This window comes from Vulpes vulpes, chromosome X (assembly GCF_048418805.1).
Source record: "Vulpes vulpes isolate BD-2025 chromosome X, VulVul3, whole genome shotgun sequence".
Taxonomy (NCBI): domain Eukaryota; kingdom Metazoa; phylum Chordata; class Mammalia; order Carnivora; family Canidae; genus Vulpes; species Vulpes vulpes.
Window position 1 is genome coordinate 117,418,112 of NC_132796.1, and position 16,911 is coordinate 117,435,022.

The 16,911-nt window shown below is 40.3% G+C and overlaps 1 protein-coding gene across 2 annotated transcripts in view; it reads right to left on the reverse strand.

Annotated features, from left to right (window-relative positions):
• Nucleotides 1-16,911, reverse strand: part of CD99L2 (CD99 molecule like 2) — a 94,714-nt gene that overhangs the window by 33,584 nt on the left and 44,219 nt on the right. For both annotated transcript variants that reach the window (XM_072743570.1, XM_072743571.1), the window contains exon 2: nucleotides 8,241-8,300. In XM_072743570.1, the coding sequence (XP_072599671.1) occupies nucleotides 8,241-8,300 (60 nt within the window). The remainder of the gene's footprint in view (nucleotides 1-8,240; nucleotides 8,301-16,911) is intronic.

Sequence of the window (16,911 nt, forward strand, 5' to 3'; positions counted from 1 at the left end):
CATGGGAGCCCAAATAGTCAAAACAATAGGAAGAATGAAATTAGAAGAGTCACACTGCAAACCTACAATAATCAAACCTATGTGAAACTGCCATAAGATTATACATATAGACAGACCAATGTTACAGTATTGAGAGTCCAGAAATAACCCACGTATTTATGGTCAATTGATTTTGAAGAGGGTGCCAAGACCATTCAGTGGGGGAAAGACTGGTCTGTTTAATAAATGTTGCTGGGACAACTGGATATCCACATGCGGAAGAATGAGGTTGGACCCCTACCTCACAGCATATACAAAATTACCGCAAAATAGACCAATCTAGCCACAAATTTTCAGAGATGACTCCAAAAGCATGAGCAACAAAAAGGATAAATTAAACTCCATCAAAATTTAGAATCTCCATGCATCTAAGTACATTTTTAAGAAACTGAAAAGATAACTATGAAAAGGGAGGAAGTATCTGTAAATAATAGTAATGGTTAAGCTTTAGCATCCAATATGTATAAAGCCCTCCTCAGTTATCAGAAGAACGCAAACAAAAACCACAATGAGGTTCCACTTCATCCCTACTAGGAGGGACATAATTTTTTAAAAAAGAAAAAAATAAAGACATAAAGCCAGAACCGTACAATTCTTAGGAAAAACCAGGAAAACAAAATTTGACATCAGACCTGGCAATGGTTTCTTGAATGTGATACCAAGAGTACAGGGAACAAAAGCAAAAATAGACAAGTGAGAGTACATTATACTAAAAGGCTCTACACAGCAAAGGAAACAGTCAAGAAAATGAAAAGGCAATATACGGGATGAGAGAATTTTGCAGATCATATATCTGATAAGGGGTTAATATCCAAATTATATAAGGAAATCCTACAACCCCATTGCAAAATAACAAATAATCTGGTTAAAAAATAGGCAAAGGACTTAGATATTTCTCCGAAGAAATGGCCAACAGGTATAGAAAAAGATGCTCAACATCACTGATCATCAGGAAAATGCAAATCAAAATGAGATGTCATCTCACATCTATTAAGATGAATATTATTTTAAAAAAACACAAAAGATAGCATGTACACTGTTGGCGGGAAAGTGAAATGGTGCAGCCATTGTGGAAACAGTACGATGGTTCTTCAACAAATGAAAAAAAAATAAGACTACCGCTGGATCTAACAATCCTACTTCTGAGCTTATATCCAAAAGAAATGAAATCAGGATCTCAGATATCTGCACTTCTGTGTTCACCACAACACTGTTCTCAATAGCTGCGAGAAAGAAACAATCCAAGTGCCCATGGATGGATGAATGGATAATGAAAAATGTGCTATGTACATAAAATGGAATGTTATTCAGCCTTAAACAGAAGGAAATCCTGCTATTTGGGACAACACAGATGGACCTGGAGGACGATATGCTAAGTGAAATAAGCCAGACACAGAAAGACAAATACTGTATGATCCCACTTTCAGGAGGAATCTAAAGAAATCAAAGTCAGGGATCCCTGGGTGGCGCAGCGGTTTAGCGCCTGCCTTTGGCCCAGGGCACGATCCTGGAGACCCGGGATTGAGTCCCACGTCGGGCTCCCAGTGCATGGAGCCTGCTTCTCCCTCTGCCTATGTCTCTGCCTTTCTCTCTCTCTCTCTCTCTCTCTCTCTCTCTCTCTCTCTCTCTGTGTGTGTGTGTGTGTGTGTGACTATCATAAATAAATAAAAATTAAAAAAAAAAAGAAACCAAAGTCATAGACTCAGAGGGTAGAATGGTGGTTACAAGGGCTGCGGGGAGAGGGAATGGGGAGGCGGTAGCCACAGGGTACAAAGCCTCAGCGGGGGGGAAAAAAAGGGAAACTAAGTTTGCTTAGTATGTGGAGGAATCTGAATCCTTACACAGGGCCAGCGGGAATGTAAGATGGTGCAGCCACCGTGGAAAACAGTTTGGCAATTCCTGAAAACATCACACATGGAAGGACCTTATGATCTTGCACTTCCACTCCCAGGTATATGCCCCCAAAGAATTAAAAACAAGACCATGTACGAGCATGCTCACAGCAGCACTATTCACAACAGCCAAAGGGCGGAGATGGCCAAGTGGCCGGCAAGCGATCAGTGAACGCATTGCGGTCTAGTCATATGATGAATATTAGTTACAAAAAAGAATGGATGGAGCACTGATAATGCAGGCTACAAGGTGGGTGTGCCTCCAAAACATCCTGCTACATGAATGACAGACAACAGATCGCAGGTCGCATGACAGTATTTCTAGGACATATCCAGAACAGAAAGTACTTTGGTGATTGGGGGCAAGGGGGAGGGGGAAAGGAGGAAAGATTGTTTAATGGGTAAGGGGGATCTGAGTCTGGAGGGAAGGTAAGATTTGGGGGCTGGGTAGACATGGTGGTTGCATGACACGGTGAATGGTTTCAAACAGCTAATTTTATGTGATGTGCATTTCATTAGCTTTTTAAACAAAGAGGGACAGGCGGGAAAGGAGCTCATCACCTTAGCTGCAGGTTTATTCCACGAGTCAGTTTTAGTAAAAGCAGAGATAGAACCTGAGAATATGGCCGAGTCCTTCCCTTCAAATGACCATGCCTGCTTACCCCTTGAGAAAGCCTATGGTACACCAACGTGCACATCAACGTGAGGACCACACCAGTGGATGGGTTTTTTTTTTTTTAAGATTTTATTCATTTATTCAGGAGACACACACACAGAAAGGCAGAGACACAGGCCAAGGGAGAAGCAGGCTCCATGCAGGGAGCCCAATGCAGGACCCGATCCCAGGACCCCGAGATCAGGCCCTGGGCTGAAGGCAGACGCTCAACCGCTGAGCCACCCAGGCATCCCCAGTGGATGGGTTTTTACGGTAAGAGGACCACGTGTGATAACCTGCTGTCATTATATATGTACTTTGTAATCTAGCTCATCATTTATTAGTTTAGAGATGATTTTAGGTCTGTAATTTCCATTAGACTTTAAGCTATGAAATGAAAAAGCACAGCCTGGCTACCTGTCTGAAGGAGGCTCTATACTATGTATTTCTAGATTATGGTGATACGTCACTGAAACCATTATTTGAGCAATTTTTGGAAAAGCAATGGCCACTGATGTAATATTAGTTTAAAATCTGTAGGACTCAAACAGCTTATTATTTTTCCAGATTAAAGAAAAAAGAGTCAACTGGCCATAGATGTAAGGGTTTATTTTCGGACTCTCATTCTGTTTGATTGACCTGACGGTGTCTATCGGATGCCAGTACCATGAAGTCTTGATCGTTAGAGCCCTGTGGAGGTCTGCGCCACTACACACAGTTTCTGGCAAAGTCTGGTTTCTCCGAAGATCTTAACATGTGTGTGGAACCAATGGCTGGGTCAGAGCCGGAGCCTGTGGAGATCCAGAACGCTAGCTTGGATCTGTGTGATGTGTAAGATGCTATTAACCAGAGATTTTCTTGTTGTGAACCTTTCGATGGCATTTACCACCCATAACCGAGAGGAGAGGAGGAAAGTCTAGCTGCTTATCAAGGAATTAGAATAGTAGGTCAACTTCATGAAAGCAGCGAGCTCCTAAAATAAAGAAACCTATTTCTGTGAAGCTTTTCTCAAAATGACAAACTTAGGAACGATTCTTTGCTGCTCAGCAAATGCTGGTAGCAATATGGCACTCCTGCCAGAAGGGATTCTTTTTAACATGTGCTACGACAACACAGTAAACAAAAGTGGCCAGGTTCCCCCGAGGGTGACTGAATGATGGCATTCTGAGGAAATCAGAACACTCATAAGCTTTACAGGGCAGGGGCACTTGGGGCAGGGGACACAGTTGGTTAAGCAGCCAACCCTTGATTTAAGCTCAGGTTGGGATCTCAGGGTCCTGGGATCGAGCCCCATATTGGGCTCCATGCTCAGTGCAGAGTAGGCTTGGGATCCTCTCCTGTTGCCCCTCCCGCCTCAAATAAATAAATAAACTTTTAAAAAGAAGAACTTTATAGAGCAAAATCCAAAGTATACTTCCCTGTGAGATGATTATACACTTGGCAAAAGGAAGAGAAGGAGGAAGAGAGGGAGGGAAATAATCAGGAGATTGACAGCTAAAGGGTCTGTTTGAGGTGATGGAAATATACTAAAATGGATTTTAGTTATGATTGCAAAATCCTGTAAATATACTAAAAGCCCACTGAATTAAACACTTTCATTTTTTTTTTAGGACTTGAGAGAGAGTGCATGAGCAGAGGGAGAAGGAGGGATAGGGAGAGGGAGAGGCAGACCACCCCCCAATCAGGGAGCCCAATATGGGGCTTGACCCAGGTCCCTGCACGGAATCATAACCTGAGCTGAAGGCAGATGCTTAATTGACTGAGCCACCCAGGTGTCCCAAATTGCACACCTTAAATGGGTAAATTATATAGTATGTGAATTATATATCTTGATAAAGCAACTTTCAAAAAAAAATACTCCAAAAGCTTCTCTTTGCTCTTAGAATAAAGTGGTCACCATGCCCTTGAAGACTCCATATAATGCAGTCCCTTCCAACCGCTCTGTCTTTTCTCCAGTGCCGTCCACACTCTAGTCACATAGGCCACCCTCCAAGCCCCCAGAGCCAGCCCCATTCTTTTCTCCCTAGGGCTCTTACACCTGATCCCTTGGCCTTGTCAGCTCTTTTCCCCTTCTTGCAGGTCACCTCTTATCAGGGAGGCCTTTACCACCTCATCTAAACTAGCCACCATATATCACCTCCTTGGACCCTCCCTATCCCACCATCCGGTTATAACTGTTCCAGAGTACTCCGTGAGATCTGAAATTATCTCATGTGCTGTGTCCCATCAAAGACAATAACATCATGAGGACAGACCTAGTCCACACAGTATGCCCAGCACTTGCAGGGGTGCCTGGCGGCAAGCACGCACTCCATAAACACTGTTGAATTGACCAATGAAGGTCATTTACAATACCCTGACGTAGGAGGTTCGGGGACAGTTTAAACAAGAAATGTACAATACACAAAGGAGGACATTCTCTACCCGAAAACAGAATTGAGCCAAGAAGAGATGAACAGGTCTATCTGTTTGAACTTCAGTAGCATGAAACGTAAGGTAAGAGAAAAAAAAAGAAGAAAGAAAGAATGAAAAAAAAAGGACAGCAGAGTGATGAGGTTTTAGAGGATGTCATTCAAGCAAAGATATCACATGCTGGTGCTTCAGTGGGTCCCAGACCCACTGACTGATGGATGCTGATGAAGGTCAGATGAGCAGGTGTACAACCGAAAAAGGAATGTAAATATTACAACGCCCACCTAATCAGGAAAGTAATAAATTTCCTAATTGGGGGTCTTTATACTTTGTTTTCTTTTGTTTTTTTTTGGGGGGGTCATGTTTATTTGGGGGGAGATGTTAAATGATTTCATTAAAACTGTTATTGCTAATAAACTAAGCATATTTATTTTCTGGGGAATGCAAAAGGCCACCTGCATGTATGGGCCCCTAAGCTCTCGCCTCAAGGCATACATTAAAAAGAAACTTCTAAGAGATCAGTAGTTTTAGTAGGTGTATCATCTATTTTGAGTTAATTTTTGTATAATGCATGAGGCAGGAATCGAACTTTACTCTTTTGCACCTGGATATCCAGTTGTCCCAGTCCTATTTATTAAAGAGATCATGCTTTCCCCATTGGGCAGTCTTGGCACCTTTGTCAAAAGTCACCTGGCCACAGATATATAATGGTTTATTTCTAGAATTTCAATTCTATTTCACTGAACTCTATGTCTATGCTAGTGCCATGCTATCTTGATTACTGCAGGTCTGTAGTAAGTTCTGAATTAGAAAGTAGGAATCCTCCAACTTTTTCTTTTTTCATGATTGTTTTGGCAAATTTTGTTGTTGTTGAGAGAGAGAGCTCAAGCACAGAGTAGGGGCGGGGGGTGTAGAGAGGAGACAGAATCTTCAGCAGGCTCCGTGCTGAGCAGAGCCGGATCCCATGACCGTGAGATCATGATCTGAACTGAAATCGAGTCAGAATTTCACAGACTCGAAGAAACTGACTGAGCCACTCGGGTGCCCCAAGGCTGTTTTGGCAATTTGGGGTCCCTTGAATTCCATATGAATTTTAGGATCAGCTCGTCTGTTTCTGTAAAACTTCTAGCTGGGATTTTGACAGGCATTGCTTTCAGTCTGTTGGTCAATTTAAGTAGGTGTGCATTCCTCACGTATGCTTGACTTACACAAGAGACTCGGCCCCAGTCAAACCAAGAAACAATAATGGCTGATAAAAAAATAAATAAATAAAAAATAAAAATAATAATAATAATAACGGCTGATGCTCACTGAGCACTGAACTCATACCAATGCTGTGCTGAGCGCTTCACATGGGCCATCTCATCTAACCCTTACAGTAATTCCAGGAGGTAAGGCGTATTATTAACCTCATGTAACACGCAAGGGAATGGAGGCACAGAGAAATCAGGTGACTCATCCAAGGTGACAGTAAGTCGCAGAGGCGAGATTCAGATGTGGGAAGTCTGGCTCCAGAGCCCCTGCTTTTCTCAACCCAGAATACACAGAGAGCTCACAAACCTGTTAGAAAAAGACAAGCAAACCAGCAGAAAAATAGGGAAAGGATATGAACAGATACTTGACCAAAGAGGAAAATACAAACGGCCAATAAACATATGAAATGATGCTCCATCTTACTGTGATGAGGAAAACGCATAATAAGCAATTAAGATATTTTGTCCATCGGATTGGAAAAAGGCCTTTGACTGATAAAAATCTGGTGATGTGCAGATCTAAGAGAGAAGGTCCTCAACAGTATTCAGTGAATATATAAAGGCACATTCATTTTGAAACAACTTGGGACAATCTATTAAAATATAAAACACATACACCCTTTGGCCTGGTAGTTTCACCAAACTTGTGCACAAAGGATACGGACAAGAATGTTCACTGACGCCCTGTTCATAATCATGCAAAATGAAAGCAAATCACACGTCTGCCAGTAAGGAAATGGCAGCACTGGCCACGGCCAAAGCCATACCACTGGAACGCCAGCTCCACGAAACACAAGTTCACGTCTGAAGTATAGATATATTGATGTGGATACACAGATGATGTAGTGGGTTGAATGGTGCCCCCTCAAATATATAGCTGAGTCCTAGTCCCCAGGTGCCAGATATGTGACCCTACTTGGGAAAACAGTCTTTGCAGATGTAATTCAGTTAAGGATCCTGAGATGAGATCATGCAGGATTTTCCAGGTGGGTTCTAAATCCAGCAAAAAGAACTCCTTTGAGAGACAGAAGAGAAGACGACAGCACACAAAGGAGGAGGCTCTATAACAATGGAGGCAGAGATCAAAGGGCGGCAGCTGCGAGCCACCAGAGCTGGGCCCAGGAAGGAAGCTTTCTGCGCTCCAACCTTCCAAGGGAGTGTGGTCCAGCAGACACCCCAAAGTTTGGACCTCTGGCCTCCAGAACTGTGAGAGAATATGCTTCTGTGGGTTTAAGCCTGCCAGTGTATATACTTTGTTACAGCAGCCCTAGGAAATGAATACAGATAGATACATTCATTCAGGCCTTCAATACATATTAAATTTTAAAAAAGGTTGTGCAGTAATACATACATAACTACATTAAAAAGCCTCACGTTATGTAAAACAACAACAACAAAAACACCAAAAGAACTATGTGTATAGATGTACGTAACAGCATAGACGATCACCTGGGACCAGTATGTCCCAGACTTTGGCAGTTCCCTCCTGGGATGGGAGTGAGGTTAGTTGGATGGGGAGGGGTCACATAAAATCTTTCGGCTATACTTTCTAACTTAAAAAAAAAAAAAAAAAAAGGTTTATTTTTTTTTTCAAAAAAATATAAAGAGAAATTGACGACAAAGTTTAGCATTTGAGACAATATGTATAGATACCATTTTAAGAAGAGCCATTATTTTAAAAATCTAGGAGGAGAAATAAATCTCTTATTCACTTCAAAGTACCTTTTTCTGAGCTAGGGAAAGGCAGTCTTCTGAGGCCGCTGCTGGTGAAAGTGCTGTATCAGTTATTACACATTGCTTGGTATTCTTCGCAAAGGAAACAAATGTTAAATATTCAGATTTTCTTTTAAGTAATGCAATTTATGACACCCATATTTTATCTGATCAATACAGATAAAACAATGTTTTCCTTGAGTGTGTATTCTGAGCGGGTGGTGCATATGAATCACTACTGTTTGCTTTTACTAGTTTATCTGATTGACTACTCACGCTTTACTGAAGAAGTTCCTTTCAATGCATCCTCCAGACGGAAATCAGAGTCCCCAGATCCTAAAAATTTAAAAGATTTTAAATTAACTCCTTTTGCAGAAAACAGAATAGTATTGAAATAATTTCTTGTAATGATTTTTTTCTCTTTAGATAGTGTCATGAAGGTTAACACCACAAAAGGAAATTGGTAGAAGCCACCCAAAGATATGTTGAGTTGACATCCTTCTACAAACAACTTACCTCCACCAAAAACAAAACAACCGAACGGCCTTCAGTCCACTAGAAGGCTGAAGGCTCAAGTGTACAGAACACAAAATATAATCTTACAAAAGCCTTCTCCATTGTATGTACGACTTCCACAACAAGGACTCTTGGAGTCCAAGGCTCCACTGATAATGCACCAGGTTCATTCATCCCACTCCACATCTCAGTGCTGCACTGCACTTTGTCAATCCAGAGTACCTGCCCCCTGACCCCAGTATCCATATCTAGACTAGTAATTCTAATTACACGTAATTTAAAAGGCTCCAGGGAAAAGCTTTTCACAAGAGAACTTATTCTCAGAAGTGTACCCATATGCCCAACTCTGCTTGCTTTTCAACTAGACAGCTATCATTAACCCCAGATCGGCATATACTTTCCCACAGGTGTATTTATACATTATCAATTCTTAAACCACAACGCATGTGTACTGAAACTGAACAAATAGGTAAATGAGTGATGAACTGGAGAAGCCAGGCTTCTCACTGTTGGAGAGGGATATTATAGATAAGAGGAGGCTAAAATGATCTATGTAATAATGGATTAAAGTTGGGAGACCTCAGTATAAATCATGTGTAGTTTAATATACACACAGATGGTTACCTATAGAAATACTTATAGATGTGTGTGTATATACACACACATACAATTATATATATATGGGCTAGTATGCGGACATATGCCTTTGCTCTCTCACCTGAGAGGGCCTAGAAGTAATAACACCCCAGCAGCGATGAAGACACCTTGCACCCAGATCTTGGTTTCTAAATAGCACTCTTCAATTAAAGAAAAACAGAACTTCTTGAAGAAATGGCAGATTCTAGGACTGAACAATAAATATAGGAGTTTGAAGCATCTTCTAGTGCCAAGAAGTATGTTTTGAAATATTAATATTGATAGGTATATTTCAAAGAGGCACAGGGCCAACTGAAAGAGCTCCCAATGGCTAAATTTAATCAACAAAGTAGTATTGGATTATAATCCAAAGTATAAAATATCCATGTGTCCATGCTGATATAAAAACATATTTAAACAAACACATAAAAGGAACAAAACAGAAGAATTCAAGTTAACTAGCTCAAGGAGATGAAGCATAACTCTTTACTCCTTAAGTGTTGACTTCCTTCCAAAAATTACAGTATGAGCAGGTAGGTGGGGGGAGAAAGTAACTTAACAGTCAAGAAGTCTAAGACACACTACATCAGCTCAAGGTTAACATCAACAGTGATGGGTCACATTGATAGTCAAGACCCTTGAGATGATGGGATGAGACAGACACTATACATGTGTGGTCTTCCTCTCAAAAAATGTAACCTCAGTATAATCATGAGAAAAACATCAGACAAATTCCAGTCCTACAAAATATATGACCAGTACTCCTAAAAACCAAGGTCATCAAAAACAGGAAGTCTGAGAAACTGACACAGCCTGAAAAGCCTAAGGAAAAATAATGACAAAAGGTCACTGGTACCTTGGATTGGATCCTGGAACCAAAAAAAAAGCAGGAGGCTTTGGATAAAAAACAAAGGAAATCCAAATAGAGTACGGACTTCAATTCATAATAGTATATCAATACTGGTTCATCAATTGTGACAAATGTGCTACACTAATGTAAAATGTTAAAGATAGGGAAAATAAAATGTGGAGCATAAGGGAACTCTCTGTACTAGCTTGGCATTGTAAACCTAAAACTGTTCTAAAAACAAATTTTATTTTAAAAATCCATTTCCCATAGTAAAAAAAGAAAAAGAGAGAGAGATACAGGCTATAGAAGAGATAGAAAAAATATAAAACCTCTAGCTCATCCAAGAAAAAATAAAAGGTCAACACCAGCAATGAAAAAAATCAATCCAATGAAAGTCACCAAACAGAAAAAAAAAGAAACACGTTAAACAGAAAACATGAACTTTAATACAAGAATATGTACAATTATATCAGTAAAAAATTATTATAAAGATGGTAAATCTCCTACCAAAAGATAAATGGAATAAAAAGATAACTATATGCTGTTGGCAAGATATACACCTAAAACAAAATAACCACCACCCACAAAAGATAGAATATAAGAGAGAAATATGTAACCAGGTAAGGGTTAACAGGAAAGAAACAGATGTGGCAGTATTAGTATGACAAAGTAGAACTCAAGCTCCCAACCCCCAAATAGGAAAAGTGCAATATTTTATAAAGCATATAATCCACCAAGAAAATAAGTCATACCACTTAATAACCTAGCTTCTAAAATTCTGAAGTAGACTTTTGCTTTTTGCTATGGAGTAATCGGTATCAGATCAGCCCTCCCATCATAAACACTATCAAACAGACAAAACATGAGCCAGCAGCTTTCAGCACTGAACAACAATCCCAGAGATCAAGGAAATTGCGACAGCTAAATCCAACAGGTGATCCTGGATTGGATCCTAAACCTATAAAACGGCATGACAGGGAAACTCCGTGAAATTTGAGAGAGGTCTATTGACCAGATGGTAATACTGGATCACTGTCAAACTCCCAATCTCGATGAATTTACTGTGCTCAGGGAAGAAAGTGTCCTTGTTTTTAGGAAATGCACACTCAAGTATTAAGAAATAATGAGCATCATGCTTGCGACTGAGTCTGAAATAATTCTGATAATATTCAGACACACCTATAGACACCAGTACAAATGCTATACAACTGGGAAATCTGGGTGAACAGTAAATGGGAATTCCTTGTATTGGACACTATTGTGACAACTGGTGAAACTTGAATTGGGTCTAAGGATAAAACGGTAGTAATTTATCAACATTAATTTCCTGATTCAGATGGTTATGCTGAGGATATATAAAAGGATATCCTCATTTGAAGGAAACCCGCCCTAAAGTTATTTGTCAATGTGGGGGGTGTGTGATAGAACATCAGGTAAGCAACTTACTCTCAGGCGATTTGGTGGTGCTGGTGGAGGGAGTTCCTTATACTATACTTGCAAGTCTCATGTAGGTTTGTAATTATTTCAACATTTAAAAAATTTAAATTATTTAAATATGCATATCTCTCAATTCAGCAATTGCACTTTTAGGTACCGGTTACAGAAAAATACTTGTACACGTGCCCACAGAGGTATGTAAAAGGTTGTTCACAACGGTACTGCTTAAAATAGCAAAAATAATGGAAATGGACCAAGCGTTCCTCAACGAAGAATTAACTAAAACATAGTTCTTCAATACAATGAAAGGTTATATAGCTGTTTAAAAGAACAGGATACTGGGACACCTGGGTGGCTCAGCGGTTGAGCGTCTGCCTTCGGCTCAGGGCGTGATCCCGGGATCCGGGATCGAGTCCCACATCGGGCTCCTTGCATGGAGCCTGCTTCTCCCTCTGCCTGTGTTCTCTGTCTCTCTCTCATTGTCTCTCATGAATAAATAAATAAAATATTAAAAAAAGAACAGGATACTCTCTGTGAACTAGGAATAGAAGAGAACTTCCTCAATTGAAAAGGAATACCTGCAAAAAATCTACAGCTAACACCACACTTGATGACAAGAAACTAAAGCTTTCCTTCCAAGATCAGAAACAAGGCAATAATGTCCCTGTTCACCGCTGCTTTTCAACATCATAGTGGAAGTCGTAGCTACTGCAACAAGACAAGGAAGAAAAAAAGATATACTGATTGAGAAGGAAGAAATAAAAACCGTCTTTGTTGAAGAGAACATGATCATCTATGTAGATAATCCAAAAGGATTCACCCAAAAAACTCCTTATACTCCTGAAACTAAGAAGTGACTACACTGAGGTTGGTGGTTACAAGGTTAGTCACTTTCCTATATGTCAACAACGAACAAGTAGAAATTTTAAATTAAAACACACCACCATTTATATCAGCAGCCCCCCAAAAGAAACACCTGGTATAAATCTAACAAAATATGCATAAGATCTATATGAATCAAGTCACAAAATGGTCATGAAAGAAATCAAAGGAGGATTAAATGGAAAGATAATCCATGTTCATGGACAGAAAGACGCAATACTGCCAACATGTCAGTTTCCCAACTTGACTTATAGATTCAATGCAATCACAATCAAAATGTCAGCAAGTTATTTTGTAGATACTGAGAAACTAACTGAAAAGTTTATACAGAGAGGACAAAGACCCCAAATAGCCAATGGAATATTGAAGGAAAAGAACAAGGTGGGAGGACTGACACTACCCAACCTCAAGACTTACTATAAAGTTACAGTAACCGGGATCCCTGGGTGGCGCAGCGGTTTGGCGCCTGCCTTTGGCCCGGGGCGCCATCCTGGAGACTCGGGATCGAATCCCGCATCGGGCTCCCAGTGCCTGGAGCCTGCTTCTCCCTCTGTCTGTGTCTCTGCCTCTCTCTCTCTCTCTCTCTCTCTCTGTGTGACTATCATAAATAAATAAAAATTTTTAAAAAAAAACATTAAAAAAAGTTACAGTAACCAAGACAGTGTGGTATTAGCAAAAGAGACAAATAAATCAATGGAACAGAACAGAGAGCCCAAAAGTAGATCCATATCAATATAGTCAACTGTCCTTTTACAAGGGAGAAAAAGCAACACAACAGAGAAAATAGTCTCTTCAACGAATGGAGCCAGAACAACTGGACAACCACTTGCAAAAATAACAACAACAACGAAGAAGAAGAAAAAGAAGAAGAATCTAGACATAGATTTTACATCCTTCACAAACATTAACTCAAAATGGATCACAGTCTTAAATATAAAATACAAAACGACAAAAACTCCTAAAAGCAACAGAGGAGAAATCCTACATGACTTGAGTTTGGCAATGGCTTTTCAGATGTAACACCAAAAACATGAACCATGGAAAAACTTGATAGGCTAGACTTCATTAAAGTTAAGAACTTCTGCTCTGTGAAAAACACTGTCAAGAGAACAAACAGACAAGCCAGGCTGGGAGAAAATATTTGCAAAAGACACATCTGATAAAGAACCATTATCCAAAATATACAAGGAATGCTTAAAACTTAATGACAAACAACCTGATTTCAAAATGGGCCACATCCCAGGTGCTTCCGGGGCCTCATCATCCCCTGCAGACCGAGGATCCAGGCCCATGTATGTGGTTCTGAAGACTTTTCCAAAGAAGACATCCAGATGGCCAACATGCACATGAAAAGATGCTCAATATCAGTAATCATCAGAGAAATGCAAATCAAAACTGCAAGGAGATCACATCACACCTGGTATCAAAAAGACTAATTGTTGATAAGAATATGGAGAAAAGGGGGGCGCCTGGTGGTTCAGTCAGTTAAGCATCTGCTTTCAGCTCAGATCATGATCCTGGGCTTCTGGGATCTCTCTGCTTAGCAGGGAGTCTGCTTCTCCTTCTCTGCTGCTCCGCCCTCTTGTGCTCTCTCTCTCTCTCTCTCTCTCTCTCTAATAAATAATCTTAAAAAAAAAAGATGGAGAAAAGGGCACCCTTGTGCACTGTCAGTGGGAAAGTAAATTGGTACAGCCAATACAGAAAAGAGTATGGAGGATCCTTAACAAATGAAAACTAGAATTACTATGATCCAGTGATCTCAATTCTGGGTACACATCCAAATGAAAGGAAATCACTATCTCAAAGAGATCTCTGCACCCCATGTTCATTGCAGCATTATTCATAGTAGCCAAACATGGAAACTACCTGAGTGTCCGTTGATGGATAAATGGACAAAGACACACACACATACAGGAATATCATTCAGCCATAAAAAGGGAAATCCTGCCTTTTAAAACGAATGTATGGACCTCGAGGGCATCACACTAAGAGAAATAGGACGTAAAAAGGCAAATACTATATGATGCCACTTATAAAGGGTAGTCAGACTAGTCAAATTGACAGAATGGAATGGAATATTATTCAGCCATCAAAAAGAATGAACTCTTGCCATGTGCAACAACATGGATGGACCCAGAGGGTATAATGTTAAGTGAAATAAGTCAGAGAAAGGTAAATACCGTATGATTTCACTTATATGTGGAATTTAAGAAACAAATGAACCAAAGAGGAGGGAAAAAACAACAAAAAACAGACTCTTAAATATAGAGAAATGGTAGCTGCCAGACAGGACGGGGGTGGGGTGGGGAAGGGGGCAGATGGTGGAAATAGGTGGAGGGGATGAAGAGTGCACTTATGGGGATGAACACTGAGTAACATATAGAGCTGTGGAATCATTATAACCTGTAATAACATAACACTGTATGTTAATTATAGTTGGGGAAAAAAACAACAACAAGCTACCTCTACACACCTATGAGATTGGTCAAAATTGCAGACACCACCAAGTGCTGGCAAGGATGTAGAACAAAAGGAGATCTCATTAATTACTGGTGGGAATGTCAAATGGTACAATCACTTTGTAACATTTGAATGGATTTTTTTAAATTATTTTAAATGATTTTTTTCAATTATTTATTTATTCATGAGAGACACAGGCAGAGCGAGAAGCAGACTCCCTGCAAAGAGCCTGATGAAGGACTCAATCCTAGGACCCTGGGACCACGACCTGAGCCGAAGGCAGACACTCAACCACTGAGCCACCCAGGTGCCCTGGATTCTTTTTTCTTTTTAATTTTTTAAAATTTAAATGGTAATTTGCCAACATATCATACATAATTAGTTTCAGATGTCGTTTTCAAGGATTTTGTGGTTTCTAACAAAACTAAACATATATTCCATACAATCCAGCGATTATACTCCTTGGTATTTACCCAAAGGACTTAAAAACTGATGGCCACACAACACCACACAGGTGTTTACAATTTCTTTATTCATAATTGGCAAAACTTGGAAGCAACCAAGATTCCTTTAGTGGGTGAACAGATAAACTGTGGGACATCCAGACAATGGAATATTCTTTCATGCTTTAAAAAAAAAAAAAAAAAAAAAAAAGAAAAGCTATCAAGCCATGAGAAGACAAAGGAATCTGTAATGCATATTACTAAGTGAAAGAGGCCAACCATAAAAGTGACAAACTGTAGGATTCCAACTATATAACATTCTGGAAAGATAAAACCATGTTCTGTAGGATACTCTGATGGTAGATACACATCAGTATAAATTTGTATAAACCCGGAGAATATACAATTCCAAGAGCGAACCCTGAAGTGTGGACTTTGGGTGATAATAGTATTTCAATATAAGTCAATTGTAATCAATGTACCTCTTGATTGGTGAGGGTGTTGATAAGAAGGGACCTGCGCATGTGTAGGGGAAGGCAGTATATGAGAAAACTCTACCTTCTGCTCAATATTGCCGTGAACCTCAAACTGCTATAAAAAAAAAATGAAGTCTATTAAAAAGAATGAGACTAAGGGTCGGGGCGAAGCAGCACTGTATTATTCATTTAAAGTCTTCTCTAACTTGTTTTGAATCAGGTACAGGTTATTTCTCATGACACTTTAAAAGTTCTGTATCAACCCCTCCAAAATCAAAAGCCACTCCTTTCACTGGGTCTTCCTTCAAAACTCTACCCCCTACTTTGTCACCCAAGAATTGCAAGCATATGTTCATTCTTCCATAACATCTTGCACAATAATGTTTTGGGCCTCAGCCAATCCCCTACTGTCTGCCGATACAACCTGCTATAGGTCACCAAGAGTTAAGGGCCATAGAACACAGTTTTGCAGTATTTACTAAACCCTCATTGACCCTGGATTCAATGGACCCAAACCATCTGTGGACAAAACCATTCAGCAACAATCTGCATCCAGAGCTAATTAAGACTTCTTCAGAGCCTACAATGAAGCACGGCTGCCAAAACCAAGATGGGGACAAATATTCTCGTGAGAGACCCCATACCTCAAGTGGTCTAAAATTGGGTCGTGTTCTCTACCTTTTGTATGCAATCTATAACAACTCAATTTGGGTGCAGGCAGATAGGAATCTTCCATGTTAATGACAGTGACTCACTCTCTGGCCCCAGGCACACATTAGAAAGTGGCTGATTCATTGCAGGTTAAATTAACAAGCCCCAAATCACTGTGCCTTGGGGGTGGGGGGGGGCAGTGTTCAAGTATTCAGCAGAAAAGTTGCCTCATTCCTCTGCAGAGGACCACAAAGAATTTCTTTTAATGGAAAAGGGCACGTAGTGAGCTCGTGCCACCTGTCTGAAAATGTCCTTTCACATGAGGCAGAAATTTTGGAAATGCCAGCCATGGACTTGTACATGCCCTTAAGAAGATCCAGTTGATAAAGTGCTGGTTCTACCCACAGACACCCTAGCAGCCTGCGTCTGTCCCGAAGCAGATTTGTCCCTTTGGGAGGAAACACAAACTTGATCTCCTATTACAACCTGACCCACCGTGACTGGTATCTAAAGCTAAGGTGCATTTTATTAAGGGCTGTAAAACAAGACACGCCAGGCCCTTGTTAGAGAGAACCTCACTGTGACCTGGCTGGGAT